General features: G+C 42.6%; 1 protein-coding gene across 1 annotated transcript; it reads left to right on the top strand.

Moving 5' to 3' along the window:
- Positions 1 to 5,303: 5,303 nt before the first annotated feature.
- LOC113499598 lies at positions 5,304 to 12,042 on the top strand. The gene is made up of 2 exons (XM_026880111.1): positions 5,304 to 10,925; positions 12,037 to 12,042. Exons 1-2 carry the CDS (start codon positions 5,304 to 5,306, stop codon positions 12,040 to 12,042), a joined length of 5,628 nt encoding a protein of 1,875 aa, XP_026735912.1.
- The last annotated feature ends 538 nt before the right edge of the window (positions 12,043 to 12,580 follow it).

The raw sequence follows: 12,580 nt of genomic DNA, 5'->3' as shown, positions 1-12,580 counted from the left end.
TTCGATTTTTTGGGCCAAAGTTGTGTATATGTATACATTAATAAAAAATAATAACAACGTAGTTTTTTCGCAGTGGGTAGCAAACGTTCTTCATATCCAGTAATTGTATGTTATGGTACTTATTTTAATGACTTCAATTCTTAGTTAATTAGTACAAAAAAAAACTAAAATAATATTAGGTAAGTTAACACATCATAAGAACATTATTATTCTAGATGAAAAACAGTATTTTTCTGCAATGCTTTCCAAAGAGCCAGCTTGTTTCATTGTGGCGAAGTTCACAATTAGCGAGAGTTTCACCCGGTGGGAGACCGGGAGCATAACTAATCTGGTGCCGTTGGCGTCAGGCCAATGAGAAACGTGCCGCGGCCTCGTCGATACCTACACAATACAAGCCTATAATAACATTCTTGATCCAAAATATAATTTAATTGCAAGCCTTTTAGGTGAGAATTGGAATAAGCGAAAATTTAACGTTTTAAGTTTCCTCACCTACGGTTAGTCGTGTCTTAGAATTTTTTGAAGTGAACGTGGTTGCTTATCTTCAAAGTAGTTTAACCGGCCATTGAGCAGAGCCAATATGCTACGATTACATTTTTAAAATGTTACGGTGGCAACTAATTAAAATAGGGTTGATGCCAATTTATAGCTATGTCCGTCATGTAGTCTTATAAAGCAGTTTACCTTTGTTGATTAAAAAGTACCTACGTATCACCATAAATGATTGCTATTTCAAGACCTGCTTTGCCTTAAGATAATAAAAGACCCATAATTTCAGATATTAAGTTTTTTATTACTGAACCTTCTACTGTTATTATATTGCATCATACAACACAAAATGTCTCTCCATATAATACTTTCAACATATCCAATATTAAAGAGTGTTCAACGACCAATATCTATTCAATAAAACTCACTGGAATATCAATAATCGTGGTTAGTATATTTTCTTCGACGACCAAAATAGAATCTAGCTCATAATAAATTCTAACGTGTGCAATGGCCCAGCACAGCGATAGAGCGCCATCTGTCGCGCGACGTGGGAACTGCCGCAGCTGAATACATAAAGAGAGAATATATCAAATAATGACTGACGCTGTCATATTATCTACAGTTTGTTGGAAAACATTGTATATTTGATGAGGGAATTATGCTGTTATTTGAATGTAATTTGCATGGAACTACGTTATTGGTTGATGTAGACTTTAGGTTCTAACCGTATATAATTTTCATCTAGTTTAGTATTTCAATTGTACTTTGATTGAATAAACTAATAATTATTATGCAAGAAAATTAAATTTAATAGCAAGAAAATTACTTGTAAATTAAGATCTGAACTCACAAGGAAAGTTGTGTCTATTCTTATAATTTTATTGATATCTTGTGCCAACAAATACATAAACATTTCCCATTTACAACAGAACGACTTGTTTCTCCTTACACAGATCAGGGATTAGTGATCTTAAGCTGAACAATATAGTTTAAGTCGTGTAGGTGGCACTAACAAGTACCTACAATGTACAGAAGATTACGCCATTATAATTAAACGTCTGAACTGAGGCAGACAGGTGACAGACGTGTGTTGTGTGGCGTGTGATCGCTGCGAGCTGTTGTTATCATATGTAAGGATAGGAGGAACAACTGTTGGGTAATTAATAGTAGCTACGCGTTATGTAGTGAATGTAAGGCTTATGTGATGAGAACGATGATAGGTAATGCAGAGCTTCAATTGCTTAAAGAACAATCAAGTCGATTGAAAGATGGTGATGCAAGGATGAAATTCGATAATGCAGGAGACGTTTTTAAATAAAAAATAAAAAAAATCGTGTCATTTAGTTTTGGGTATCGGTGCGTATTTTGAATTCAATGTCTCTGTGTTAATTGTAAATATTGTAATGGTTTCGTTTCGAACAATTTCAATAAAAGAGTTATTCTGTAGGTAATACTTTTCAATGGATCCATTATTTTTGCCTAATAGTTGTTTTTGTATACGCTAAAGTAGGATTTTCCACGAAGGCAATTTTTATGTTCTATAAATAAAAATAGCAACCTACAAAAAAAACATGTATTACACAATAACTATTAATAAAAACACACGTAATATTTGGTGGTACTGTTATAAACTAATATTTTAGTTGTAACCACATAAAATATATTACAATACAGCCTAATCCTCAAAGCTAAGCTTCGTAACAAATCGCAGATGAAAGTTGAACGCAAACTCTGCTAAACACAGACTCGACGCAATGGAAACAGATGAAAGTTTGCTAAAACAAAAGCTACTTAACTTTACGTTTGCGTCTCAATTCGGGGATTATGAAACATTAAGCATTAAGTTGTTAAACGAATTAAGCAACAGCCGCATTTTCACTTGTTTTTGAAGTGCAAATAATGTGAGGAACGAAAGCCTTTTTTTCGGATGGGATCATCAAATGACTCGCTCGCTTTCGAAGGGAGTGTCAAACTTTTACTGACTAAAACCGATCCATGTTCCTTCTTTTGCACTTTATGTACCGGCGCCTCGGTAACCCTTTCGGACTTTCCAGCTGGCTTTTCAGGCATCAGCTCTAGTGGGCTCTATAGGAGGAAAGGAAATCTGCCACCCTCTACACCAATAGTCTTAAATAAGTGATGCTGGTTGACCTCATGGAACACTGTCTGTCTTCGTTTTTTTTAATAATGAAAATTTTCCTGTTTGTTGTCCCTTTAATTAAGTATATGACCAAAGCAAAGAAAATAATGGTTAGTTACCAAAAACAATTGATAGTTTTTTTTAATGTGACTATGACACGTGCCCGACCCTTTGATTATGAGTCATTATACAAGCAAATATTTATATAGAAAATCGATCTTATCTCGATCGATCGATAACTTACTTAATTTTTTATCTGAACAAAATAGGTAAGTTTATTGTAGTAATTCTGTAAGGAAATGATTTTGAATAATCAGTATTGGGAAAATATGTAAAGTAACTGTTAGGAGTACTTAAAAACTCGGTAGCCGAAGGCCTTTTGTCTCCATTGATAAATGTTACGAATTCGGCAGATAGCTTCGCCTGTGTCAAGCAGGCAGAGATTAATCGGCGCGCTCTAAAGGTAAGATAAAAACAATGGGTTACTCTTTTTGTGCCCTCCGTTTTAGATCGATCTCAGAATAATTTGTTCTAATCTGTAATCTGAAAAACAAAACTGATCAAATTTACTCCTAGTGGCCTATAAAATCCGTTCCTGAGATAAGTAATAAACATACTATTTAATACGTTCACTTAAATTATTATTAGAAGATTGGTAGGCCTACTGAAGTTACCCAAATTCAGGATGTCAAATATCTTTGGTTACAAAGATTACTTTTTTGGGCACAGACTAACATTTGAAACGGTTGATTTTAACCATCTTATAATGTTATATGATAAAAAATAAGTTTTCGATTAGAACGCTTGTGGACTTAAAGTCCACATTTTACCGTATAATTACTACAAGGAGTATACACCCACGTTATGGGCATATTCTATCTTTATTCTGAGAGCAATCTTGTTCTTACGGTGACCGCACCTTACGAGGCCGTGCAAGGGTGTGCACTTGGTCCCATCGAATTACTCGCGCTACAATAATTACCCAGCGGAGAGAAAGTATTAAATATTCTCTTGCTAAGATAAACTCTAATATTTATAATAATGTGTTTACGGTGTAAAAGCTATTTAAGTGGATTAGCGGAGCGGGTTCCGTCTCCGGGCCGCGTCTGCCGCGTCAAATCAATGTCGGTGACTACACTGCCCTAGATACGGCCCGTAATCAACTTACATTTTAATATGATGTAATATCGTTTCGTGGAAGGCTTATAAATAGAGACCGGCCTTTATTAATGTATTTTCTAATTTCTTCCGTTTATTTATTTTGATTGCCAATTAAGGAATAAGTGCCCCAGAATTTGCTTTTGGTTTTATTTTCGGGTGTTTCGTCAATTTATGTTTTATCGCGTGCTTTTGACATATTTTAATTACTTTACCTTATTTATATTTGAAAATTTTGTTCCTTGTGGAATATTTTCAATTATTATAGATCACGTTTACTTGTATTTCATCATAAACGTGTACGATACATCGCTATTTACGTATCAATATATGGTCTATGACATTTAGAACCACTTAGCTCAGAATCAATAATGTTGAATCGATTTGATAACTCATTGTTACCATATGACGTGTACCTGTCTGTATATACCACGTGTAAGTATTAATAACGTGTAATACGTGTAATATAATTACAATCTCTAAGAACATATTCATTAACCGGCATCAATAAAGGGTCCTCAATTTGGTATTTTAGTACATCTGTTAGCGACGATGACAACTACGTACACCTAAATTAAGTATGTTATAGTTTTTGTTTGATTAACGTTTCAAGTTTCTTAAAGTTAATGAGTTTGTTTACGTTTGCAATCAGTTATAGGTGTACGTAGGTATATATTGAAACATTGTTTATGTTATGTTAAGGTTTGTTTGCAAATGTTTAGGACTATATGATGTGTGCTAGGGACTTAGACTATGGTTAAGAACTAAGATTTAGTTACCTAAGTGTTGTCCATATACTATTTAACCCTGAAAAACCTAGAAATAGGTTTTATTTAGAAACAATTATTGATAGGAGTTGTTTCATAAGTACCCGCAATTATTTAGAATTTGTTGTAACTAACTCACGGTAGGTGGCGACGCACGTAGATTAGTTTTAAAAGTACCTACATAAAATTCACTTTTTAGTTACCGATTCTGTCACAGGGGGCAGCACCATGTTGTTGTCATGATTAAGGTGCGGGTTTTTGCAATTATCTTTATTTTAAGACATTATTTTATGTAAATAAAGGTATAAGGATAGGGTTAAATAGGGTAAAAAGGTCTAGAACATTTGTAAGGGACGCCTAACTGCCGGGATAAGCCTCTGGAAGGGTTTCTTGCCGGCCAGCGCGGGAACGCGGCACGCCATGATTGGCTGGCGCCAAATACGCGCCCCCGTGATTGGTCGGCAGTCACTATAAATAGAGGGCCCTACCGGCGGTTAGGCATTCCACATCCAGTGAGCATCCGGAAAGGAACCTTGGAAGACTAGGAAGACTAGGAAGCCTAGAAATACTGGGGAGAATAAAGAACTATGTAAGTACTGCACAATTATCTTTTACTGCGTTGAACCCCTGCTTCTTTGTATCCCGCCAGTGCCCGGTCCGAACCCAACGGACCAACCACAAATACAGTCCACTCGCTGGCTACATTTTTGGTCCTTTGTCGAGCCGGATTGGGTTATAATACGAAGATGCCAACTACAAGATCGGGTTCGACGCAGTCTAAGACTGCAGGAAATAGTTCGTCGTCGGACTGGAGTATGCACACTCCGAGCGATACTGCAAGCTCCGCCGCTACGAGTACCGCAAGTAGGTCGACGCTCACGAAGAGAACGCCGACAACAAGTCCGAAAGGAAGCCGGGCCCCCGTACCCCAGTCCAAAGACGCCACCAGGAGGGAATCAACGTCAGCAGAGGCGGTGCGCCCCGCCCCCCTGACACACGCCGCCGCGAAAGAGGTTGAAGATTCAAACCCCGCACGTCAAGAAGGCAGTCATACTACGCTACAGAATCCAAATCGAAGCGTTGGAATCAGGACGTCGTCGAGAGAAGGGACTCTGCAGCAGCCTGATCCTGGGAACCCGGCCCGGGACAGGGACACAATGTTTGCTCGCTCTTCGCATAGGAAGAGAGCAGAAGCGCAAGCAAGATTGACTGTGGCGTTACGGGAGCAAGAAATGGCGGAAGCACGACTAAGGGTGGCGCAAGCACAACTAGAGCTTGTCGCCGCTGAGTCGGAAGATGAAGATGGAGCTGGTGAAGAAATATACGAGCGAACTCATGAAGTGGAACAGTGGTTCATCCAAACCAGCGCCGGGTCAAGCAAGGAACAGAGGCCGGTCGAGTCACAAGATAAGAAGAGCGACATTCAGAAGCTGGCAGAAGCAATAGGCAAGCTGTCCGGGAATTCGCGTGACGTCATCGCGCCGAAGTACATCGAACTTCCTTACTTCAATGGAGCCTGTGAAGAATGGTTGGCGTTCAGAAGGACGTATGAAGATACGGCTGCATCCTTCAGCGCCGCACAGAACCTGGCTCGCCTCAGAAGAGCCATACAGGGGAAAGCGAAAGAAACAGTTCAGAGTTTACTGTTTACCGCTGAGAAGCCACATGAAGTAATCAAGGGTTTGGAATCAAGATTTGGAAGACCTGGTGCACTGGCTTTAGCTGAGTTGGAAAAACTGAAGAACTTGTCGAAAGTGAGCGAAAGTCCTGGCGAGATCTGCGTGTTTGCAAGTCGAGTCAAGAACGCTATCGAGACAATCAAGGCATTGAAGAAACCTCAGTACCTCAGCTCGCCTGAAACATTGAAGGCTATTGTAGACAAGATGCCACCTACCATGAAGTTTCGTTGGTTCGCATATCATAGGGGTCGGAGAGATGAAGACATTCAGGAACTTTTACTCATTGAAGATTTCCTGGATATTGAAGCCGACATGTGTGGGGACTTTGCCCCGCCTGAAGTTCCATCTGATAAGAAGAGTTCAAGAAGACCTGTACACACTGTACAAGAAGAGTCTCAAGATAAGAAGTTTAAGAAGTCGTGTCCCGTTTGTGAAGAGGAACATTTTGCAACAGAGTGCAAGAAGTTCAAAGAAGCGTCGATTGATAAGAAATGGGACATCATCAAGAAAGCGAAGATTTGTTTCAAGTGTCTTCGCTTCAAGCACTTAAGAAGCAACTGTAAAGCGCCTGTCTGCAGGAAGTGTCGAAGATGGCATCACACTATCTTACACTCGGACAAGCCAGAAGTACAGAAGTCAAGCAAGGAAGGCGCACCAGAAGAGAAAGTCGCCTCAGTCCACAACAACAAGGATGAAGACAGAGCATATTTGAAGATTGTTCCGGTGCAACTCTACGGGCCCAAGGGACAAGTTCGTGTGCTCGCGTTGTTGGACGAAGGGTCGAGCGTCACTCTCTTAGACGCGTCGATAGCCGAGAAGATTGGAGCTACAGGAAGTCGCGAAGCACTCACAATCGAAACCGTCGGCGGGAAGGTCATAAGGAAAGATAGCTCACAGAAGATCAACTTGAAGATTAAGGGGGTTCACAGAAGGGATAAGAAGACTATCACTGTTAGAACCATCGACGATCTGAAGCTATCTGAACAAAGGGTCAACAGGAGCACTGTAAAGAATTGCCTACACTTGAAGGCAATTGAAAGGCAGTTGCTCTACGACGCAGAGCGACCGAAGTTGTTGATTGGGCAAGACAATTGGGGACTCATAGTCACAAGAAGACTGAAGAAGGGCAAGCCAACTGAACCCGTAGCCTCACTTACACACTTAGGGTGGGTGCTACATGGGTGTGAAACCGGATCGAACGCCGTAGTCAACTTCACGCACTACGGCAGGGCAACGTCAGAAGGTGAAGACATTGAAGAAGTCGTCCGGGAACATTTTCAGTTAGAGTCTCTGGGTATTCAAAATCGACTGCCATCAAACGACAGCGATAGAAGAGCATTGGAAACCTTAGAGAAAACAACGAAGCGACTACCAAGCGGTCAATTCGAAGCAGGCCTCTTGTGGAAGAAGGAAGGCGAGACCCTACCCAACAACTACAATCAAGCGTTTCGTCGCCTGGTCAACATAGAGAAGAAGCTGGATCGTGAAGAAGATGTCAAGGAATATTATGAGAAGCAGATCCAGACATTAATAGAAAATGGTTACGCCGAGAAGGCCCCTGTAACCACCACTAAGGGGAAAACATTCTACTTACCTCACTTCGCCGTCATACACCCGGTCAAGAGGAAGCCAAGAATTGTTTTCGACGCAGCAGCCAAGTATGAAGGAAGAAGCCTCAACGACGCATTGCTAGCAGGACCTGACTTGCTGCAGTCGCTATTTGGGGTGCTACTGCGCTTTAGAGAAGGCCCAGTGGCAGTCATGGCTGACATACAAGATATGTTTCTTCGTGTCAAAGTTAAGGAAGATGACCGGGATTGTTTAAGGTTCCTCTGGAGGGGAAGCAGAAGAACAGGCAAACCGGAAGAGTACAGGATGTCGTCGATAATATTTGGAGCAGCGTCATCACCTGCGACAGCTATATACGTGATGAATAAGAACGCAGAAGACTTCAAGATCACGCACCCTGAAGCTGTGAAGGCAATAAGAAGAAATCATTACATGGATGATTATCTTCAAAGTTTCTCGTCAACCGCCGAAGCAAAGAAAATTTCAAGAAAAGTTAAAGAAATTCATTCAAAGGCAAGCTTTCACCTGAAGGGATGGGCCAGTAACGACTCAAGAGTGCTGTCAGAAGTTGAAGATACTACAAAGGAAGACTCTCTGCAGCTTACGAAGGAAGAGAAAACTCTGGGTCTAAGATGGCTCGTCAAAGAAGATAGCCTAGCCTTTAACGTCGGTCTTCGCAATACACCAAAGGAGTTATTGGAAGACAGAAGAGCGCCAACTAAGCGTGAAGTGACAAGCGCCGTGATGTCAACATTCGACCCAATGGGCTTTGCGGCGCCGGTCTTGATACAAGGGAAGAAACTTATTCAAGACATTTGGCGAACTAAAATAGGCTGGGATGAAGCAATCAACGATGAACAAAGGGAAGCTTGGATGAAGTATCTAAGGGAGACATCGGCGCTGACGAAACTTAGGATTCCTCGATGTTTTTCACCTCGTAATAGGAGAGGGGAATTACACACGTTCACCGATGCAAGTGAAGAGGCTTACGCCGCAGTCGTCTACTGGAGGACAATCGAGCCAGGGGGAAACGTTCACATCTCTATGATCGCCGGTAAAGCAAGAGTGACGCCGACGAAACCAGTCTCTATCCCACGACTGGAGCTGCAAGCTGCGCTACTTGGCAGCAGGCTGACGAACACGATTGAAGAAGAGATGGAACTCGAAGTGTCAAAGAAAACATACTGGACCGACTCTAGTACAGTACTGCAGTGGATCAAGGCGGAGCCAAGAAAGTTCAAGACGTTCGTAGCCAACCGACTTGCTGAAATCGAAGACACGACAAAGCCAAGGGACTGGAGATGGGTACCGACCAAAGAAAACCCAGCAGACGACGCCACAAGAGGGACGCCGGTTGAATACAGTCACCACTCAAGATGGTTTCAAGGTCCGTCGTTTCTTCGTCAACCAGAAGAAGAATGGCCTGTACAAGAATTCAGAATAATGGGTAGCTTACCAGAAGAAAAGGGCGGGCAGCAGGTGATGGCAGCAAAGGGTGAAGACGAGTCATTCATCGATATTAAGAGGTTCTCAAGCTGGGAGCGACTACTCCGTGTTACGGCCAGGGTGGTTGCTTTTGCATGCCTCTTATTGAAGAGGACCCGCAAGGCAGCCGCTACCGCCGTGCGCCGAGACGACCAGCCTTGGCGACCTCAAAGAAGAGCCCGGAAGAAGACTCAAGCCGCCAGTCCACCGCCTAGCAAGGAGGCACAGAGAAGATTGTACTTACCCATACAAGATGACCATCTGAAGAGGGCCGAAGCATTACTTATAAAAATAAGTCAAAGTGAAAGCTTCGCGCCTGAAATAAAAAGGCTAAAGGCAAGAACTCCTCTTGAAAATGCAAGTAAATTGAAGAAAATAGACGTGTACATCGATGACGAAGGAATCATAAAGCTACGAAGTAGAACTATGAAGTTTCGCGATGGAGGACTAAGAAAAATGAACCCTGTCATCTTGGACGGAAGGCAGAGAATCGCGCAACTTATCATAAGAAGCTATCATGAGAAGTTTCTACACGGTAACACAGCGACCGTGATGAACGAGGTCCGACAGAAGTATTGGATTCTCGGTTTAAGGGCAACATTGAAGGCAGTAGCACACGGCTGCCAATGGTGCAAACTAAGGAAGAGTACACCCGCCATACCGCCGGCGGGCGACCTGCCGAGCGAGCGGCTGCAACATCATCAGTTCCCGTTCGCTTGTACGGCAGTCGACTATTTCGGGCCGACGCAAGTAACGATCGGCAGGAGAGTCGAGAAGCGTTGGGTGGCATTGTTCACCTGCCTCACCACCAGGGCTGTTCACCTGGAGTTGGTGCCATCTCTCAGTGCCAGCTCCATGATTATGGCCCTGCGACGGATGGCGGCAAGAAGAGGGACTCCAAGAACGTTGTTCAGCGACAACGGCACGAACTTCGTCGGGGCGAACAAAGAATTGGAGGCGGCCGCACTTGAAAAGGGAATCAAGTGGAAGTTTATTCCCCCGGGCAGCCCAAACATGGGAGGCGCCTGGGAGAGGCTCGTGCGCACCGTGAAGACGGCGTTGGCGGTGGTGCTCAACGAAAGGAGCCCACCAGAAGAGGTGCTCCACACGCTGGTGACTGAGGTCGAACACATCGTGAACTCTAGACCTCTCACCCCAGTCAGCATGGACCCCAACGATGCACAAAGTTTGACCCCAAATCACTTCCTGCTGGGGAGATCGTGCGGAGCAATGGCGCCGGGAGAGTTCGAGGACACCGAGCTGGTCGGCAAAGCAACCTGGAGAACAGCGCAAAGGCTCGCCGACCACTTTTGGAGACGGTGGGTGAAAGAGTACCTGCCGCTCCTCATGCCGCGGAAAATCGACGGGCGAACAACCGTCGACCCCAAAGAAGGCGACGTCGTATTGATAGTCGACGCCGCGCTACCCCGCAACTCGTGGCCTCGAGGTGAAGTTATCAAAGTCTACCCCGGGCCAGATGGAAGAACGAGAGTACTGGACGTGCGGACATCAGGAGGAGTGCTGCGCCGGCCAACCAGAAGGGTCGTCGTGCTCGTGCCTGCAGCAGCATCGTCGCATCCAGAGGACGACGTGCTACGCACCGCGGGGGAGAATGTTAGCGACGATGACAACTACGTACACCTAAATTAAGTATGTTATAGTTTTTGTTTGATTAACGTTTCAAGTTTCTTAAAGTTAATGAGTTTGTTTACGTTTGCAATCAGTTATAGGTGTACGTAGGTATATATTGAAACATTGTTTATGTTATGTTAAGGTTTGTTTGCAAATGTTTAGGACTATATGATGTGTGCTAGGGACTTAGACTATGGTTAAGAACTAAGATTTAGTTACCTAAGTGTTGTCCATATACTATTTAACCCTGAAAAACCTAGAAATAGGTTTTATTTAGAAACAATTATTGATAGGAGTTGTTTCATAAGTACCCGCAATTATTTAGAATTTGTTGTAACTAACTCACGGTAGGTGGCGACGCACGTAGATTAGTTTTAAAAGTACCTACATAAAATTCACTTTTTAGTTACCGATTCTGTCACAGGGGGCAGCACCATGTTGTTGTCATGATTAAGGTGCGGGTTTTTGCAATTATCTTTATTTTAAGACATTATTTTATGTAAATAAAGGTATAAGGATAGGGTTAAATAGGGTAAAAAGGTCTAGAACATTTGTAAGGGACGCCTAACTGCCGGGATAAGCCTCTGGAAGGGTTTCTTGCCGGCCAGCGCGGGAACGCGGCACGCCATGATTGGCTGGCGCCAAATACGCGCCCCCGTGATTGGTCGGCAGTCACTATAAATAGAGGGCCCTACCGGCGGTTAGGCATTCCACATCCAGTGAGCATCCGGAAAGGAACCTTGGAAGACTAGGAAGACTAGGAAGCCTAGAAATACTGGGGACAATAAAGAACTATGTAAGTACTGCACAATTATCTTTTACTGCGTTGAACCCCTGCTTCTTTGTATCCCGCCAGTGCCCGGTCCGAACCCAACGGACCACCCAATAATACAGTCCACTCGCTGTAACAACATCGTTTGTTTGGTCAATGTTTGATGAAATGTTGAAAATAGAAGCTTGCTTCCGAAACTTAAATAAAAAATTCAAACGTCTGTCAGTCACAGATTGCTAGCGCTGAATTAGTGATGACCTCCACTCCAATATTGTTGTTTACTCACCGCCTTACACGATGTTTACAACTTGTTTTAACTTGACCTAAAAAATTACCTTTTAGGAATAGGCTTTCATGTTACATTTATTTTAAGGAGTGAGTTGGTATACTCGCAATCGCTTGGGGGCCTACTGTCATGTCTTAGAGTAATATTATTGCAGATGTGAAAAAGAGACATCACAGTATGTAGTGTGTCATTAACTCATTAGTAGTGCGTCATCCCAAATTCCTTTTAAGTTTGTTTTTCAAGACTTCTCATTATTTTTTCAAAATAACATTGTTATGATACAATCAAAAAACAAATCTACTTAAATAGTATGTCGGAACGAGCGCATAATAAAGTGTGTAGTCAGATACCCTCTTCCATTTAAAATATTAAATGTCGGTATTCTCACGTCTAACGTTTCTCCAACTTCCTGTTGGAAGCGTGCTTGAATTTAAATTCGTTTGTTAAATTAATTTTTGCTAAATTGTCGGTAGGCGCCGTGAACTCTCGTCCCAAGTAGACGCTTTATTAATTTGATACACATGACTCGCGTTTTAAAGATTAATGCTGCATTTCGAGTTTCATTTGTTTAAATAAAAGACTGCGCTCAAATTATGTTCT

Source organism: Trichoplusia ni, chromosome 12 (genome assembly GCF_003590095.1).
Source record: "Trichoplusia ni isolate ovarian cell line Hi5 chromosome 12, tn1, whole genome shotgun sequence".
NCBI classification, from domain to species: domain Eukaryota; kingdom Metazoa; phylum Arthropoda; class Insecta; order Lepidoptera; family Noctuidae; genus Trichoplusia; species Trichoplusia ni.
The sequence above is the reverse complement of the archived record's forward strand: the minus strand, read 5'-3'. Positions and strand labels throughout refer to the sequence as shown.

Bases quoted from the DNA above. Each gene is read 5' to 3' on its own strand.
- LOC113499598 (XM_026880111.1), top strand. From the start codon at position 5,304: ATGCCAACTACAAGATCGGGTTCGACGCAGTCTAAGACTGCAGGAAAT.